This window comes from Alexandromys fortis, unplaced genomic scaffold (genome assembly GCF_014885135.2).
Source record: "Alexandromys fortis isolate MF-2015 unplaced genomic scaffold, M_Fortis_MF-2015_v1.1 scaffold_228, whole genome shotgun sequence".
Taxonomy (NCBI): Eukaryota; Metazoa; Chordata; class Mammalia; order Rodentia; family Cricetidae; genus Alexandromys; species Alexandromys fortis.
The window spans coordinates 1,630,726-1,643,751 of NW_026068115.1; the positions used below are offsets into that span (position 1 = coordinate 1,630,726).

The 13,026-nt window shown below is 38.8% G+C and overlaps 1 protein-coding gene across 3 annotated transcripts in view; it reads right to left on the reverse strand.

Moving 5' to 3' along the window:
* Window positions 1–13,026, reverse strand: part of Nr6a1 (nuclear receptor subfamily 6 group A member 1) — a 169,961-nt gene that overhangs the window by 42,702 nt on the left and 114,233 nt on the right. Inside the window, exon 1 of one of the 3 annotated variants that reach the window (XM_050124839.1) lies at window positions 11,531–11,632. The exons of the other annotated variants lie outside the window; for them this stretch is intronic. Coding sequence (XP_049980796.1) covers window positions 11,531–11,546 — 16 coding nt within the window. The 5' untranslated portion in view covers window positions 11,547–11,632. Of the gene's footprint in view, window positions 1–11,530; window positions 11,633–13,026 lie in introns of those variants that run through there. 3 annotated transcript variants of the gene reach the window in all.

A 13,026-nucleotide genomic window follows, 5' to 3' on the forward strand; every position in this document is an offset into this window, starting at 1 on the left:
CAATGGCAATGGGTTTTTGATCCTACTGCACGTATTGGCTTTGTGGGAGCCTAGGCAGTTTGGATGCTCACCTTACTAGACCTGGATGGAGGTGGGTGGTCCTTGGACTTCCCACAGGGCAGGGAACCCTGATGGCTCTTTAGGCTGACGAGGGAGGGGGACTTGATTAGGGGAGGGGGAGGGGAATGGGAGGCGGTGGCGGGGAAGAGACAGAAATCTTTAATAAATAAATAAATTTAAAAAAAGAAAAGAAAATACTCTAATTTATCAGTGAAACCAGCATTTATAGGGCCCGGACTTTAAATAATAACTCCTGTATGCAGGACCTAAAATACTTTGGGGGAGTTTGCTGATCCCAAGTGCAGGATAGAAAACACACAAAGTAACCTTTGTTGTGCTAGTCAAACTAGTCACAAGGCCTCTCAGAAGGAAACATGAGACAATATGAAATTCTTTCGTAAGTCCAGGATAAAGCAAGCTATGCATAAAAAAGAATACAAAGGCAATGGACAAAGCATTTCAAATACATGGCCAGTGATATGCCTCAGTAGTCTGATTACCTGAGTTCAATTCCTAGAGCCCGTGGAAGATAGACAAACCAACTATCAAATGTTTCCTCACCATCACAAGCACATGATCCTGTCACAACACACTATACAAAACAAACTTTAAACATTTCAATACAAGCCAGGTGGTGGTGGTGCACACCTTTAATCCCAGCGCTTGGGAGGCAGTAGAGGCAGGTGGATCTCTGTGAAGTTCAAGGCCAGCCTGGTCTACAGAGCAAGTTCCGGCCAGAGCTACACAGAGAAACCCTGTCTCAAATATTTTTTTTCTAAATATAAAAACCAGCATACTCATTAAGATTAAAAATGAAGAGCCTCATTAGTTATCACTGAAGATTGCCAGGACCTGAATTTGCTATTTTAAAAAAATGAAATAAAGGAAATGGGGAGTGTGATCAAGCATTTAAATAAAATTACTAGAATTATCACCTTATTCTATGTCTCAACAGTAAGAGAAGGGAGCAACAATGGAAAGACAGTTCAAAATGTCTAAACATGGCATGGTGTGGAAACCACTCAGCTGGGCTCCCACAGCACAGCAGAGACAAGCAAAGGGGACATCTGGCTTACACAGCTCTACAACAGAGGCAGGACAAATGAGGCTTTAGACTTTAGACCTCTGGGATCAAAACCAGGTTCTGGAATCTGCTAGCTCTGTCTCTGTGAGAGGAACTGGTAAATTCTGAAGTGTAAGTAGCTACCAGCAAGACAAATGATGGTATAGCCAGAAGGAACCACTGCCACAAAGAGTCATACCCTACATGTGGTACTAGACAGCTCTAGATGGCTCTCTTCAACTTGGGTTTACTGAGCAAAGTCACACTCCTTTCTTTTTTCTCTTTTTCAATAAAGGGTTTCTTTGACTATAACTTCATTCTGTAAACTGTTTTGGTTTTTGACACAGGATATCATGTAGCTGAGACTGGTTTTAAACTCCTGATCTTTCTGTTTCCACATTTAATGCTGTGATTATAAGTGTGTGCCACTGTGTCTAATTTCTTTCCCCTCCCTTCCTCCCTTCCTCCCTTCCTCCCTTCCTCCCTCCCTCCCTCCCAGCACCCACATGGTGGCTCACAACCATCTCGTAACTGTCATGAGAGCCAATGCCTTCTTTCTGGTATGCAGATGTACATGCAGACAAGAACATATATACATAAAATACCTAAACAAACAAATAAATAAATAAATCTTAAAAAAAGAAATTATTTTGAATAAAATACTGTTGTGTTGAATGTTACTTCTCCAAAATTTTACTAAAGACAGTTACAAACAGATCCAGAGCTCAGTCACTGTTTCCATAGATATGGAACTACTCAGATTCAGAATGTCAAATTCAAAAGAAACACTGAGAATGCTAAGGCAGCTGATAAAGTGGGCTAGAAGACTGCACCCACTTTATCAGCTGTATTAGTGTTTCAGAGCACGCCTGACATGCATCTGTTTAGATAGATCTATGTATTCATCTTCACATCACTTACAAGAAACAAAAAGGCCAGTGAGAACAAAGAAATTTAAAAGTGTGGTCATTAATCTGACTAGAACTGTACAAGCTTTTTTTAATCTTGTTTCATAAAAGTGGCAGGACCTTTTAGTTACATCACATCTAACCAAAGTTACTTTGAAGACAAATTTCAGAGAATTAACAGTAACATCTGGTGTCATGTCCACCACGGAAAGTGTATTTTTGTTCTTAGTTCTGAAATTTGAATCTAGGGCTCCCCTTTCTTATTTGTTTGTTTGTTAAATACATACTTGCTAAACTAAACAGGCAAGCCTTGAATACGTAACCCTCTATCCCCTGCATACCAAGTAGTTGAGATAAAATAATATCCTACACCACTTGGTCTAGCTCGTATTCTTTTGAATAAATGTCTAAGTGGGTAAGCAGTATGACTTAGTGAAGTGTTTTCAAAATTACAAGTTACAAAAACACAGCGCTGTAACTTTTTTGAAAAAGAAAATGTCAGGTGGAAAATGATGAAAAAGACACCCAACTCCGACTACCTCCCCTCACCTTTCTTTCAAGACAGGGTTTCTCTTTGTAGCCCTGGCTGTCCTAGAACTGGATCTGTAGACTACAATATCCTTGAATTCAGAGATCTGCCTGCTATGCCTCCTGAGTGCTGAAATTAAAGGTGAGCACCATTACCACCACCACCTGGATTCCAACATCAACGTCTAGACTTCCATATACATGTACATGCACAGATATATATATATACTACAAACAAGTATACACACATATACCACATACACATGCATATACATAAAATAGAATGTGTTATAAGTGTAAAAACATTGTTAGATTTGTGACAGTTAAAGCATGCACATTTATTCGTATGCACACTGCTTGTGTACATTGTTGTGTAGGAGGCTACTACAGCCCAATGAGCACTGTATCAAGTATTAAACAGTTCAAAATATACTGACCTGGTGTTTAAAACTGAAGCTGGAAGCCGGGTGGTGGTGGCACACGCCTTTAATCCCAGCACTCAGGAGGCAGAGGCAGGAGGATCTGTGAGTTCGAGACCAACCTGGTCTACAAGAGCTAGTTCCAGGACAGGCTCCAAAAACCACAGAGAAACTCTGTCTCGAAAAACAAAACAAAACAAAACAAAACAAAACAAAAACAACTGAAGCTGGAGCCAGGCATGGTGACACACACCTTTAATCTCAGCGTTTGGTGAGTGGAGACAGGTAGATTTTTGTAATTTCAAGACCCACCTGATCTATGTGCATAATTCCAGGCCAGCTAGAGAGATTTTTAAAACAAACAAAAGTACTAGAGCTGGGTATAGTGGTACATACCCATACATAGTTCTAGGACTTGGTAGGTAACAGAAGTGTCTTGAGAATGACATCAGCCTGGACTACTTAAGAGAGTGCTTGTCTCAAAATAAAGTAGAACACACACACACACACACACACACACACACACACACACGACTTCACCATGCTTCCTCCTAGCTTTGGAACCATGGGAAATGACTGACTTCTCTAAATCTCACTCACTACAAAACACTTATGCAACAACACAGGTGACTTGTATAAAAATGTTTGGTCAACGGGTTGGAAGATGGTTGGCTCAGTGGTTAAGAGCACCTCCTGGTCTTCCAGAGGACCCAGGTTCAATTGCAAGCATCCACATAGTGGTTCAAAACCATCTGTATTTCTAGTTCCAGTGATCCAAAGTCCTTTCCTGGCCTCCTCGGGCACCATGCATGTACATAGTACATAGACTTACATGCATACAGTCAAAACACCCTCTATAATAATAATGATGATTATGATGTTTGGCCAAAGCAGTCAGAAAGAAACACATACTATAGATTTTCGTTTTATTAAGTTTTTAAAAAACTGGTAGCCGGGCGGTGGTGGTGCACGCCTTTAATCCCAGCACTCAGCAGGCAGAGGCAGGCGGATTTCTGTGAATTCGGGACCAGCCTGGTTTACAAGAGCTAGTCAGACTCCAAAGCCACAGAGAAACCCTGTCTTGAAAAACCAAAAACAACAACAACAAAAAACTCACAACAACAAAACCTGGTAAAGAGAGTTATATAGTATAAAGAAAAGGGGTGTTAGAATGCCTTTAGATTCTGAAGATGATCTATTTCTTGACCTGGGTAGTGCTTGCTTTATAATTTTTTTTTAAAAAAGATTTACTTATTAATTACATATACAGTGTTCTGTCTGCATGTATCCCTGCAGGCCAGAAGAGGGCACCAGATCTTTTTACAGATGGTTCTGAGACACCATGTGGTTGCTGGGAATTGTACTCGGGACCTTTGGAAGAGCAGTTAGTCTTCTTAATCTCTGAGCTGTCTCCCCAGTCCCTTGCTTTATAATTTTTACAATTACATTGTATTTTATACATTTTTTCTGAGTGTTCATATTTACACTTAAAGAGTAAACAGCAAAATATGAAATACTCTAGAAAGAGAAATAACATCAACAATGGCAAAAGGAGAGTAAATTTGAAGAAACTGCATCAGATATGAATGCTACGCACAGAGATTTGAGGAATAAGGCTTAGAAAAGCTCGTTTAGAATGAAGTGCAATACACAGTTTCCCCGCTAAAAGACCACAGGTCAAAGTAGGGCCTTAACTCCACAGCAATGCATAAGAAACAAAAGAGAGGGAAAAACAGGTAGCACAGACACACAGGTAACAAGATGTTAAAGAATGGCTGAGTGGCAAAGAAAGTTGAGAAACCCAGAGAGGCTGATGATGACTGGAAAGTCAAGAAATGATGAGAAGAAAAGAAGGCAAATACAGAAACAAAGGCTTTCAAGGGAAGAATGGTCAACTCCCTAGCATGATTTGGGGGTATGTGGAATAAAATGTAATTCAAGCATACTTAAAAAGTAGAAATGTTCCTTAAAAATAAAATCAGTTGCTTTTGGCGGGTGTGGTGTCACACTCCTTTAATCCCAGCATTTGGGAGGCAGAGGAAGAGGCAGGCGGATCTCTGTAGTTTGAGGCCAGTCTGGATGGACTACAGAGTTAGTTCCAGGACAAAATCCAAAAAAATAAATAAATAAATAAATAAATAAATAAATAAATAATTTAAAAATTAGTTAACTTTAAAAGTTTTTTTTAATGTGTATCCTTTTTCATGTTTTTTAAAAAAGTGATTTGCACTGATCAAGAAACTAATGTGACTTGCTCAAAGGTAATATGGCAAGTCCGTGATGTGCATGAGTTTCAACCTCACCACTTTTCAAAAGGCAGATTTCCTGTGATACCTACCAGCTGCCTCTTGAGAGGTAAGGGAAGGGAAGATTAGGGGATGTGATAAGCATGTCAAGACAGCTGCATGGCATCGCTTATTTAGAAACAAACTTCAAAAGTAATAAAAAATGTGACCCCCCCCCCCCAAAAAAAACCAACTAACTAGATACTGTTCTACCAACCAAAAACTAAGCACCCAGATTAGCAATGTGCTCTATTATAATCTGGTTAAGTGCAGGCTACAACTTTCTACAAAACACCTCTTACTCTCCTTCCTCCACTAAACCTTGCTGTTACTAAATACCATCCCCTTCCCCAAGGACATTTTAACCATTCCAAGGGTTCTGGTTACGCAAATTACAATTTGGAAACTGATTTTTATCAAAACCTGTTATTCAAACTGTGAAAAAGGGCAGATTTAGGAAAAGGGCAGCACAGCTGCTCATTTGACCAAAATTACACTAACAGCCAGAGCCAGGTGAAAGTGCCTGACGACAGAGTTGTTGAAACCAGATCACTGGTTCCAGCTTCCAGATCAGCTGCATACTTTTAGGACTTTTAGGACTGACTCCAGGTTCCTAGGTTGCCATCATCTAAAATAAAAGTTTCAATCTGGTATGGCAGAATTGAAACTCTCAATTTTCATTTGAAGTAGGGTTTTCCCTCCGTTTGTATGCCACTCCTCCATACACCATTATAAAAATCCATTTCTAGGGCTGGAGAGATGGCTCAGAGGGTGAGAGCTCTTCTAGAGGTCCTGAGTTCAATTTCCAGCAACCACGTGGTAGCTCACAACCATCTAAAATGAGATCTGGTACTCTTTCTGGTCTGAAGGCATGCATGCAGGCAGAATATTGTATACATAATAAATAAATAAATAAATAAATAAATAAATAAATAAATAAATAAATATTTTAAAAAAGTGTGTGAAAATCCATTTCTAGAGGCCATATATGGAGTTCTTCAGAGACTCTTTCCAAAAATTCACATCACCTGAGTGAAAACAAGCAAGCAATTAATTACCATTTTATACTGAGACATAGGCTTATTTTACTCCTCATCAACTTTTCACTACAGAAGTACGTTATATATTCTGTGGGCTTCTATGAATGACCCAAAACTAGAAGGAAAAGCCTATAGGCAGGAATAGAGATGATTCAAGTAAATAAGTAAGCAAAATCTGTATTCACTGCAAAGATCCAGTTTATTGGTAAACCACGGAAAATGACAAAAAGTCTGAACTGTTATTCACTGTCTTTTATTAATACATTATCTTTTATGCAGTTGTATAGTATATACTTTCAAAACCACATTATAGGCTGGAAGGTGGTAATGCACATTTAATCCCAATACTAGGGAGGCAGAGGCAGGTGGATCTCTGTAAATTCAAGGCCAGCCTTGTCTATAGAGCAGTACAGCCAGAGTTGTTACACAGAGAAATCCAGTCTCAAAACAAAACAAAAAAAAAAAAAAAAAAGGAAGAAAGAAAAAAAGATTAGTAAAATTTTAAAAACAGAAGCAGGATCATATTAGTCATTCTACTTCGGCTCTCTTCCTGATGGTGCAGGTAAGAGACTCCTGACTAGTCACCGTCTGCTATGGCAGCTTACTTACTCCTGTACATCTTAATTTAGTATTCACAACTTTTCACTAATTTTACTATCCTTTACTCTGGATTATGATTTGACCTCTCTATTGTCTTAAAGGTCAAGGTCCTTTCTTTCCCTCTTCCAATCAACACAACTGCAAAAGATTCTGGAAGAGAAAAAGCTCAAGGAATTTGCAGGCAACTCAGTTTTCACTAGCACAGCACTTGGTCCAAGAGAGTGCTCTGCAGCCTGTCTCACTGGTTATACAGCATTTTCAAGGCTGAATTTCCAAAGTGCTGATTATCACCTACTGAACTGAAACATTCCTGGGGACCTTTTCGCCTTAGGTATAAACAGCATGAGCTGCTTTTCCTAATCTTCCTAAATTTGCTACTCTTGAAAATCACTCCCATTTCAAGCCGTGTCAACCGCGTCCCAGGCACTCTCACAGATGCTGTCTTACTCAGTGTACAGAGTAGCTTGCTCAGGATAGCTGTTACTGCCAAGCAACAGAATCAGGCTGATGAAATTCACTCCCCAGTATCAGAAGCCAGTGATGAGCCATCTAGGCAGCAGAGACCAAGGGGTCCACTCAGAGGTAACAGAAATAACAGCAGTTTGGGGTTGTTTTGATGGCTTAAAATTCTACAGGAGTTCCAGCTGGCCCTACTGAAAAGCCTTGAGACCCATTAGCCTGGAAAGGCCCAACCCTTCCAGCTTCTTACCCTAATGAATGCAAGGTCCTTGGATCAAGACAGCAATGAACTTTACATTTTTCAGGCTTTTCAAAATATGTAAAACAGCTGGGCATTGGGAATATCCTCAAACTCTTAGCCCTGATATGTAGATAGGTGCATTTTTCATAATTATGGTGTTTTCACCCAAGTTTTAGAAAAAAGGAATTTTGTATCACTAAAAAATACTTGAAATGTGGATGTATTTCAATTGCTTTATCAAACTATTGAGGCATGTAGAAAGAAGAATCTTGTAAAAACATGAATTCCTTATATATTAAAAAGAAATCTCAGCAGCACGGTGACACAGAGAGTGATCTGAAAAGGTCAGTGTGTGTAGGGGTCATTTGGTTTTCATACGTGTGTCTCTGATTTTTTCCACTTCATTATATTAAGGATGTTAAATCAAACATGATTGTAGTGATGTTTGTGTGTGAAAATGACAAACCTAATGAGCCCAAATTCCAACCTCATCTTGAACTCTAAAGATTTCTAATGGTTTTCCCTTCACTAGGCCCTCCCCCTAATACACAGTAAAGACCACATTGTTCAAGGGAGTCATGGTAGATTTTATTCCCCATTTTAATACTATGTAATAGTAACTAAACTTCCAAGTTTTGCTAGCAGTATTTTTTGGTTTAAGTATTAGTGCAGAATTACAATGTATCCAAGAGGGGGAAAATGTGCTGTCAGGCAGGCACTAGTTCCAGGGATTACATCAGATTTTCTTTTTATACAATTTTCTCCAACAAAGGGACATGGACTAAAAGTGTGTTAAAAAATAGCCAGAAGACCTATGAAATGTTTAAGTAGTTGTCTTAGCACAAATTGTACAAAATAAGTCAGGTCTTATTAATTTAAGAAGCCTAAATATAAATTGAACTTGCTGCTAATTTCAAATGCAGGCTCTCCCTTCCCCCCATTCCCCTCTTCCATTTGTATGTCTGCAAGTCACATTATGGACCCCCAGCTGTTTTATTCATTTATTCCTATAAGACTTCAATTTGGGGGACGGATTAGAGGCTGTTTTTGATTCATTTTTCTCAGTTCTTACTATTAGCTGTCACCAATACTTTGAAGGGTTAGTGGAAAAGAGGCAGCGACTACTCCATCACTTTTTCAACTACCATAAACAGATTGCATAATGAACGCCACGGAATTAACCCCCTGGTCCTCTGAAAAAGATCCAGCTAAATAGGGACTTTACAGTTGTACTTGGCAAAAGAAAGTCTGAAGGATAAAAATCTGCACTGAAGCAAAGGAGTAACAAACCCTTTCAACTTTTAAAAACCATAATTTAATTGGCAGAACTGCTCACTTTCCCCACCTCAGGCATCTTTGTTTAATAGACATTAAAATGATTTTACAGCATCAGTGTATTTTAAGATTTTAGTACGTTTCTTAGACTACAAACCTGAGGTTTTTTTTTTTTAAAAAAAAAAAAACAACAACTCAAAATAACATACTAAGAGCATCTGCTTAGTTCAATTCAAGTTTCAAGAGCCAATACCAGCTGTTGGGGGAGGGATCTCACATGTGTTACACAAATCCTAACCAAAGCTTGTCATCCCCACCCCCATTCTCTCATTGATGAAAAACCAGTAAGTAAAGCAAATGTTAGAATCGAAAAAGAAAAAAGGGAGGAAAAGACAAAAATCATAACTAAAAATTCTCAGTGTCTAGATACAACCACTACTAAGACGCTCACCCTTCCCAGTTCCACACAGTGTCAGCATGAGGACAAAACACATTTAAAAATCAATTTGGAGCAATTTCTAAGAGGAGCCTAGCTCTACGAGCTGGAGAATGAGAACACCCAAATGTCGAAAGGCACTCAAGTTACTGAAAAGTTTTCTCTTGTAGGGAGCAATCCACTTTTCACAGGAAATCTCATTTTGTAGCATGTTTTGTTTTTAGGTGTCTGTCCTGCCAGAGGGGCTGTTCACAAGGGTTGCATCTATCTTGAAGTGTGCACAATGGCTTCTCTTGCGGCTCTCTCCCTCTGTTATTGATCCTTGCAGATGCTCCAAAACCCTTCCCCCACCTTTCTCCAAATCCCAACCCCCCATTCTGAAAGATAGCTTAAGAAATAAGACTTCCTGCCTAGGACTGGCAGGGCTGAAAGACCAGATTGTATGACTCCACAGAGCAGGCTGGCCACAGTGAAGGCTTGAATAGAGTTAACCCTCTGTGAACCAAAACAAAACATTTGCATGCCCAGCTGTGACAAAGGTTAATTTAAATGGACAAGGACCCAATATCTAAAACCAGGCAATGTCTTATTTTTTACAGTACCATTATAAAAAAGTACACCGACTTTTATAAGCAGTTAGTTTTGCCTTTTAAGCTTCCAAAGACCTCATTCAGCTGCGATAATTTTGTTTTCTGGAATTTAGTAAGAAAGATTTGGGTGAAACTGTAACATTTTCTTGTTTAGTCTGTGCTCTCATTTTAGCAGCCAAAATTACTTTGTGCCACTGAATGGCTAAGGAAAGCCGTATTGGCATTTAGGAGCTAATGAAATACTTTGGGAGAATCACCCAGCATCGGGAGTGCGTGAACTACACATCGTAAGAGATTCAAACTGACGGGAAAAAAATTCCTCAAACCCTAAATTCCCCACAACTGTCCCTTCCACACTCACGTACTCATGCTCTGAACCTCTGCCTATCCCTAAAATACCCAAGAAAAATCTCAGTTCTTAAACTATTTCTTTCTATAAAATACACCTAATAAATTCATGAGTAATTTAATAAGAATTACTATGTATATTAAAAGAGGAAGCTGTTTATGATAAAACTACAGGTCTCATACATAATTGATCATTTCTACACATTTACAATAATCACCAATACAGTAATGTTGGAAACCACATCTAAGGAAGGAGAACAACAATGTATAAAGATTACTACGTGCAGTGGAAGGTTCATTTCCCTGGCTCATGCAATTAGAAAACTGCAAAGCTTCCTATGACAGATGTTAGTTAGCCATGCTGAAAGGGGCTGGGAAGCTTTACCGGGACGTTCACAAGAGGTTACTACCTTTCCTAGAAATTTATCAATTACTTCAAAAACTTGAGAATTCTTTTGGCTTAGTAATAACTACCTATAAGGAATCAAACTCTTAGACTCTACATTATCAACATAGCAAATCAACATAGCAAACATGCTAAAGCTCACTATTTGATAGCTGTATTTTTCTTTCCTGATCCAAATAATATGGGATACTGGGTTTTCTCATATACGGAAGAATCTATTCAATATAAACAAGTTATAACAATAACTAATCAATGTTATTTACCTACATGCACAGAAAATCATCTACTCTCTTAAAACACATTTTAAAAGAAATTAGCAATGGCTTAGTCTTATACTCCAAACCATAAAGCTTTAAAGTCCCCCAAGAGGATGAGGCTACCTTATCAGTGGCCTCATGACCCCAACTCTATCTACAATCAACAGTACTAAATTACAATCTGCTTTGACAGATTGTAAATTGGATAAAAGTATTAAAAATATTAAAAAAATCTATCAAGAGGTAAAACCCACATTATTTAAAGGTAAAATTTACTGTGTACCGAAATACGAAGTTTAATTTTTTCAAGTCAATATAAAATTCAAATCCATCGTCCCTCCCTCTTCCTTGCTTTCTCCTAACAACACCTACAACAATTAAATCACTATAGTTTCCCAAAGCTGCTTTTCCAGCCAGTTCGCATAAAAAAAAAAAAAGAAAGAAAAAGAAAAGAAAAAAAAAATCTGTTGGCTAAATTCTGCCAAGATTAAAAAAACAAAACAAACAAACAAACAAAAATTCCCAGCTGTCTGTGAATCTGATCCAAACGTTTCTTCCAGGAATTTTTCTAAACTGCAGACCTGGGTCCTGGACTTAAACAATCAACTCCCTTACCTTCCCATGTCTCCATTTCATGCTTCTCGGGGTCTGCTGAGAAGTTCCACTGCAGCCATGAAGACACTGAGATTACAGGGCAAACCCAGCTTGATGACCACCCTTCCCACACTTGGTCAATTTCTTTCTCTCAGGCGAACTACAACAGTCATCCTCACAGGTCAGTTTACAAGCCGGTCATGTGATTACAAAGTTCAGGCTCTAAGGTCACAGTGTGCATGGAGTCCGTTTATTACCAAAGGTTATCTGAGTGGAACTGATAGACTTATTTTCCTCAGCTAACAATACTGCCTCACACGCCTTTCTGAGAGGCAAAACACTCCTCCTGTCTGAAACAGACCCAAAAAACAGAGAGAGACCCCCAAAACCCACTATTTTTGAAGAACTAAATTAAAAAGAGTTCTAGTATGTAGGGTTTTCCTTTATCTTTTTTACCCTAAGCTCTATGCTACACTACTCTTCTAAACTCTAGATTAGAAAATTTAGGGCTAAAAACTTTGACCCAAAGAAAAGGCAAAACAACTCAGGGTTAGTGTAAGGGTTTTGCTTTTTTTTTTTTTTTAAAGGAGTTGGAGTTCAAATTCTCTGATTTTTGTCATTATAATAAATACCGACAAGGCAAATTCTGAGAAAACTGAACTGAGACAAGGAGCTGTTTGCAGGGCTCCCTTTAACTTTTGGTTTTCAGTACCCTGGATGGGTTGGATATGGGAAGATACATACTTGAAAGAATGTAAAGAAAGGAAAGCAGGACTTCAAAAATCCTTTTGGAAACCAAAGGTTAGAATTCCTGCCCCCAGTCAAAAGGTTGCATCTTTTTAAGGCAGGCTTCTTGCTTCATTCCCAAAGTGCCGAAGATCTTAAGTAACCACTGTGCTATAGCCTCCCTGATTCCTGAACAAATGAGGAAGGGATTGCAAATATATTTCCACCTCCCATTCCTTGTCCAGGAGCTGCAAAGGCTAGCAAATCTGGGTCATATGCAAATGACACCTGGCCAAACACTCAGCTATTCGTCCAATCAGGTATCAGAAGACGTACATAAAAAGGCAAAGTTACCATGTTGAAGGTACTGGCTTTGATCCCCAGCATCACACAGAGGAGAAAACAAACAAATAAACAAACAAACAAAAAAAAAAACCAGGAGGACAAAAAGTTCCACTGAGAATGTGGAGTAGATCTGAATTCCTAAAAATAAATGCTTTAAACTTAACTGTGATGCCTTTCATTTTAAGAAAGTGCCCTTTTCATTCTGCTTAATCTATGGCCAGGTGCAATTTATAGCAATACCCACCCCCCCAAAGATTCTTCTTGGATAGTAGTGGGATCTAAGGGTTTTCTTAACCAATAGGGCACACCAGGATGATCTTCCAAAGAAAGACTAAGAAAAAAAGTCACCAACTATTTAGAAAACAGGATACAATTCACCTAAAAATAAATGTTTTGCCACTGCTGCCAACCAACACACACACACACACACACACACACACACACAC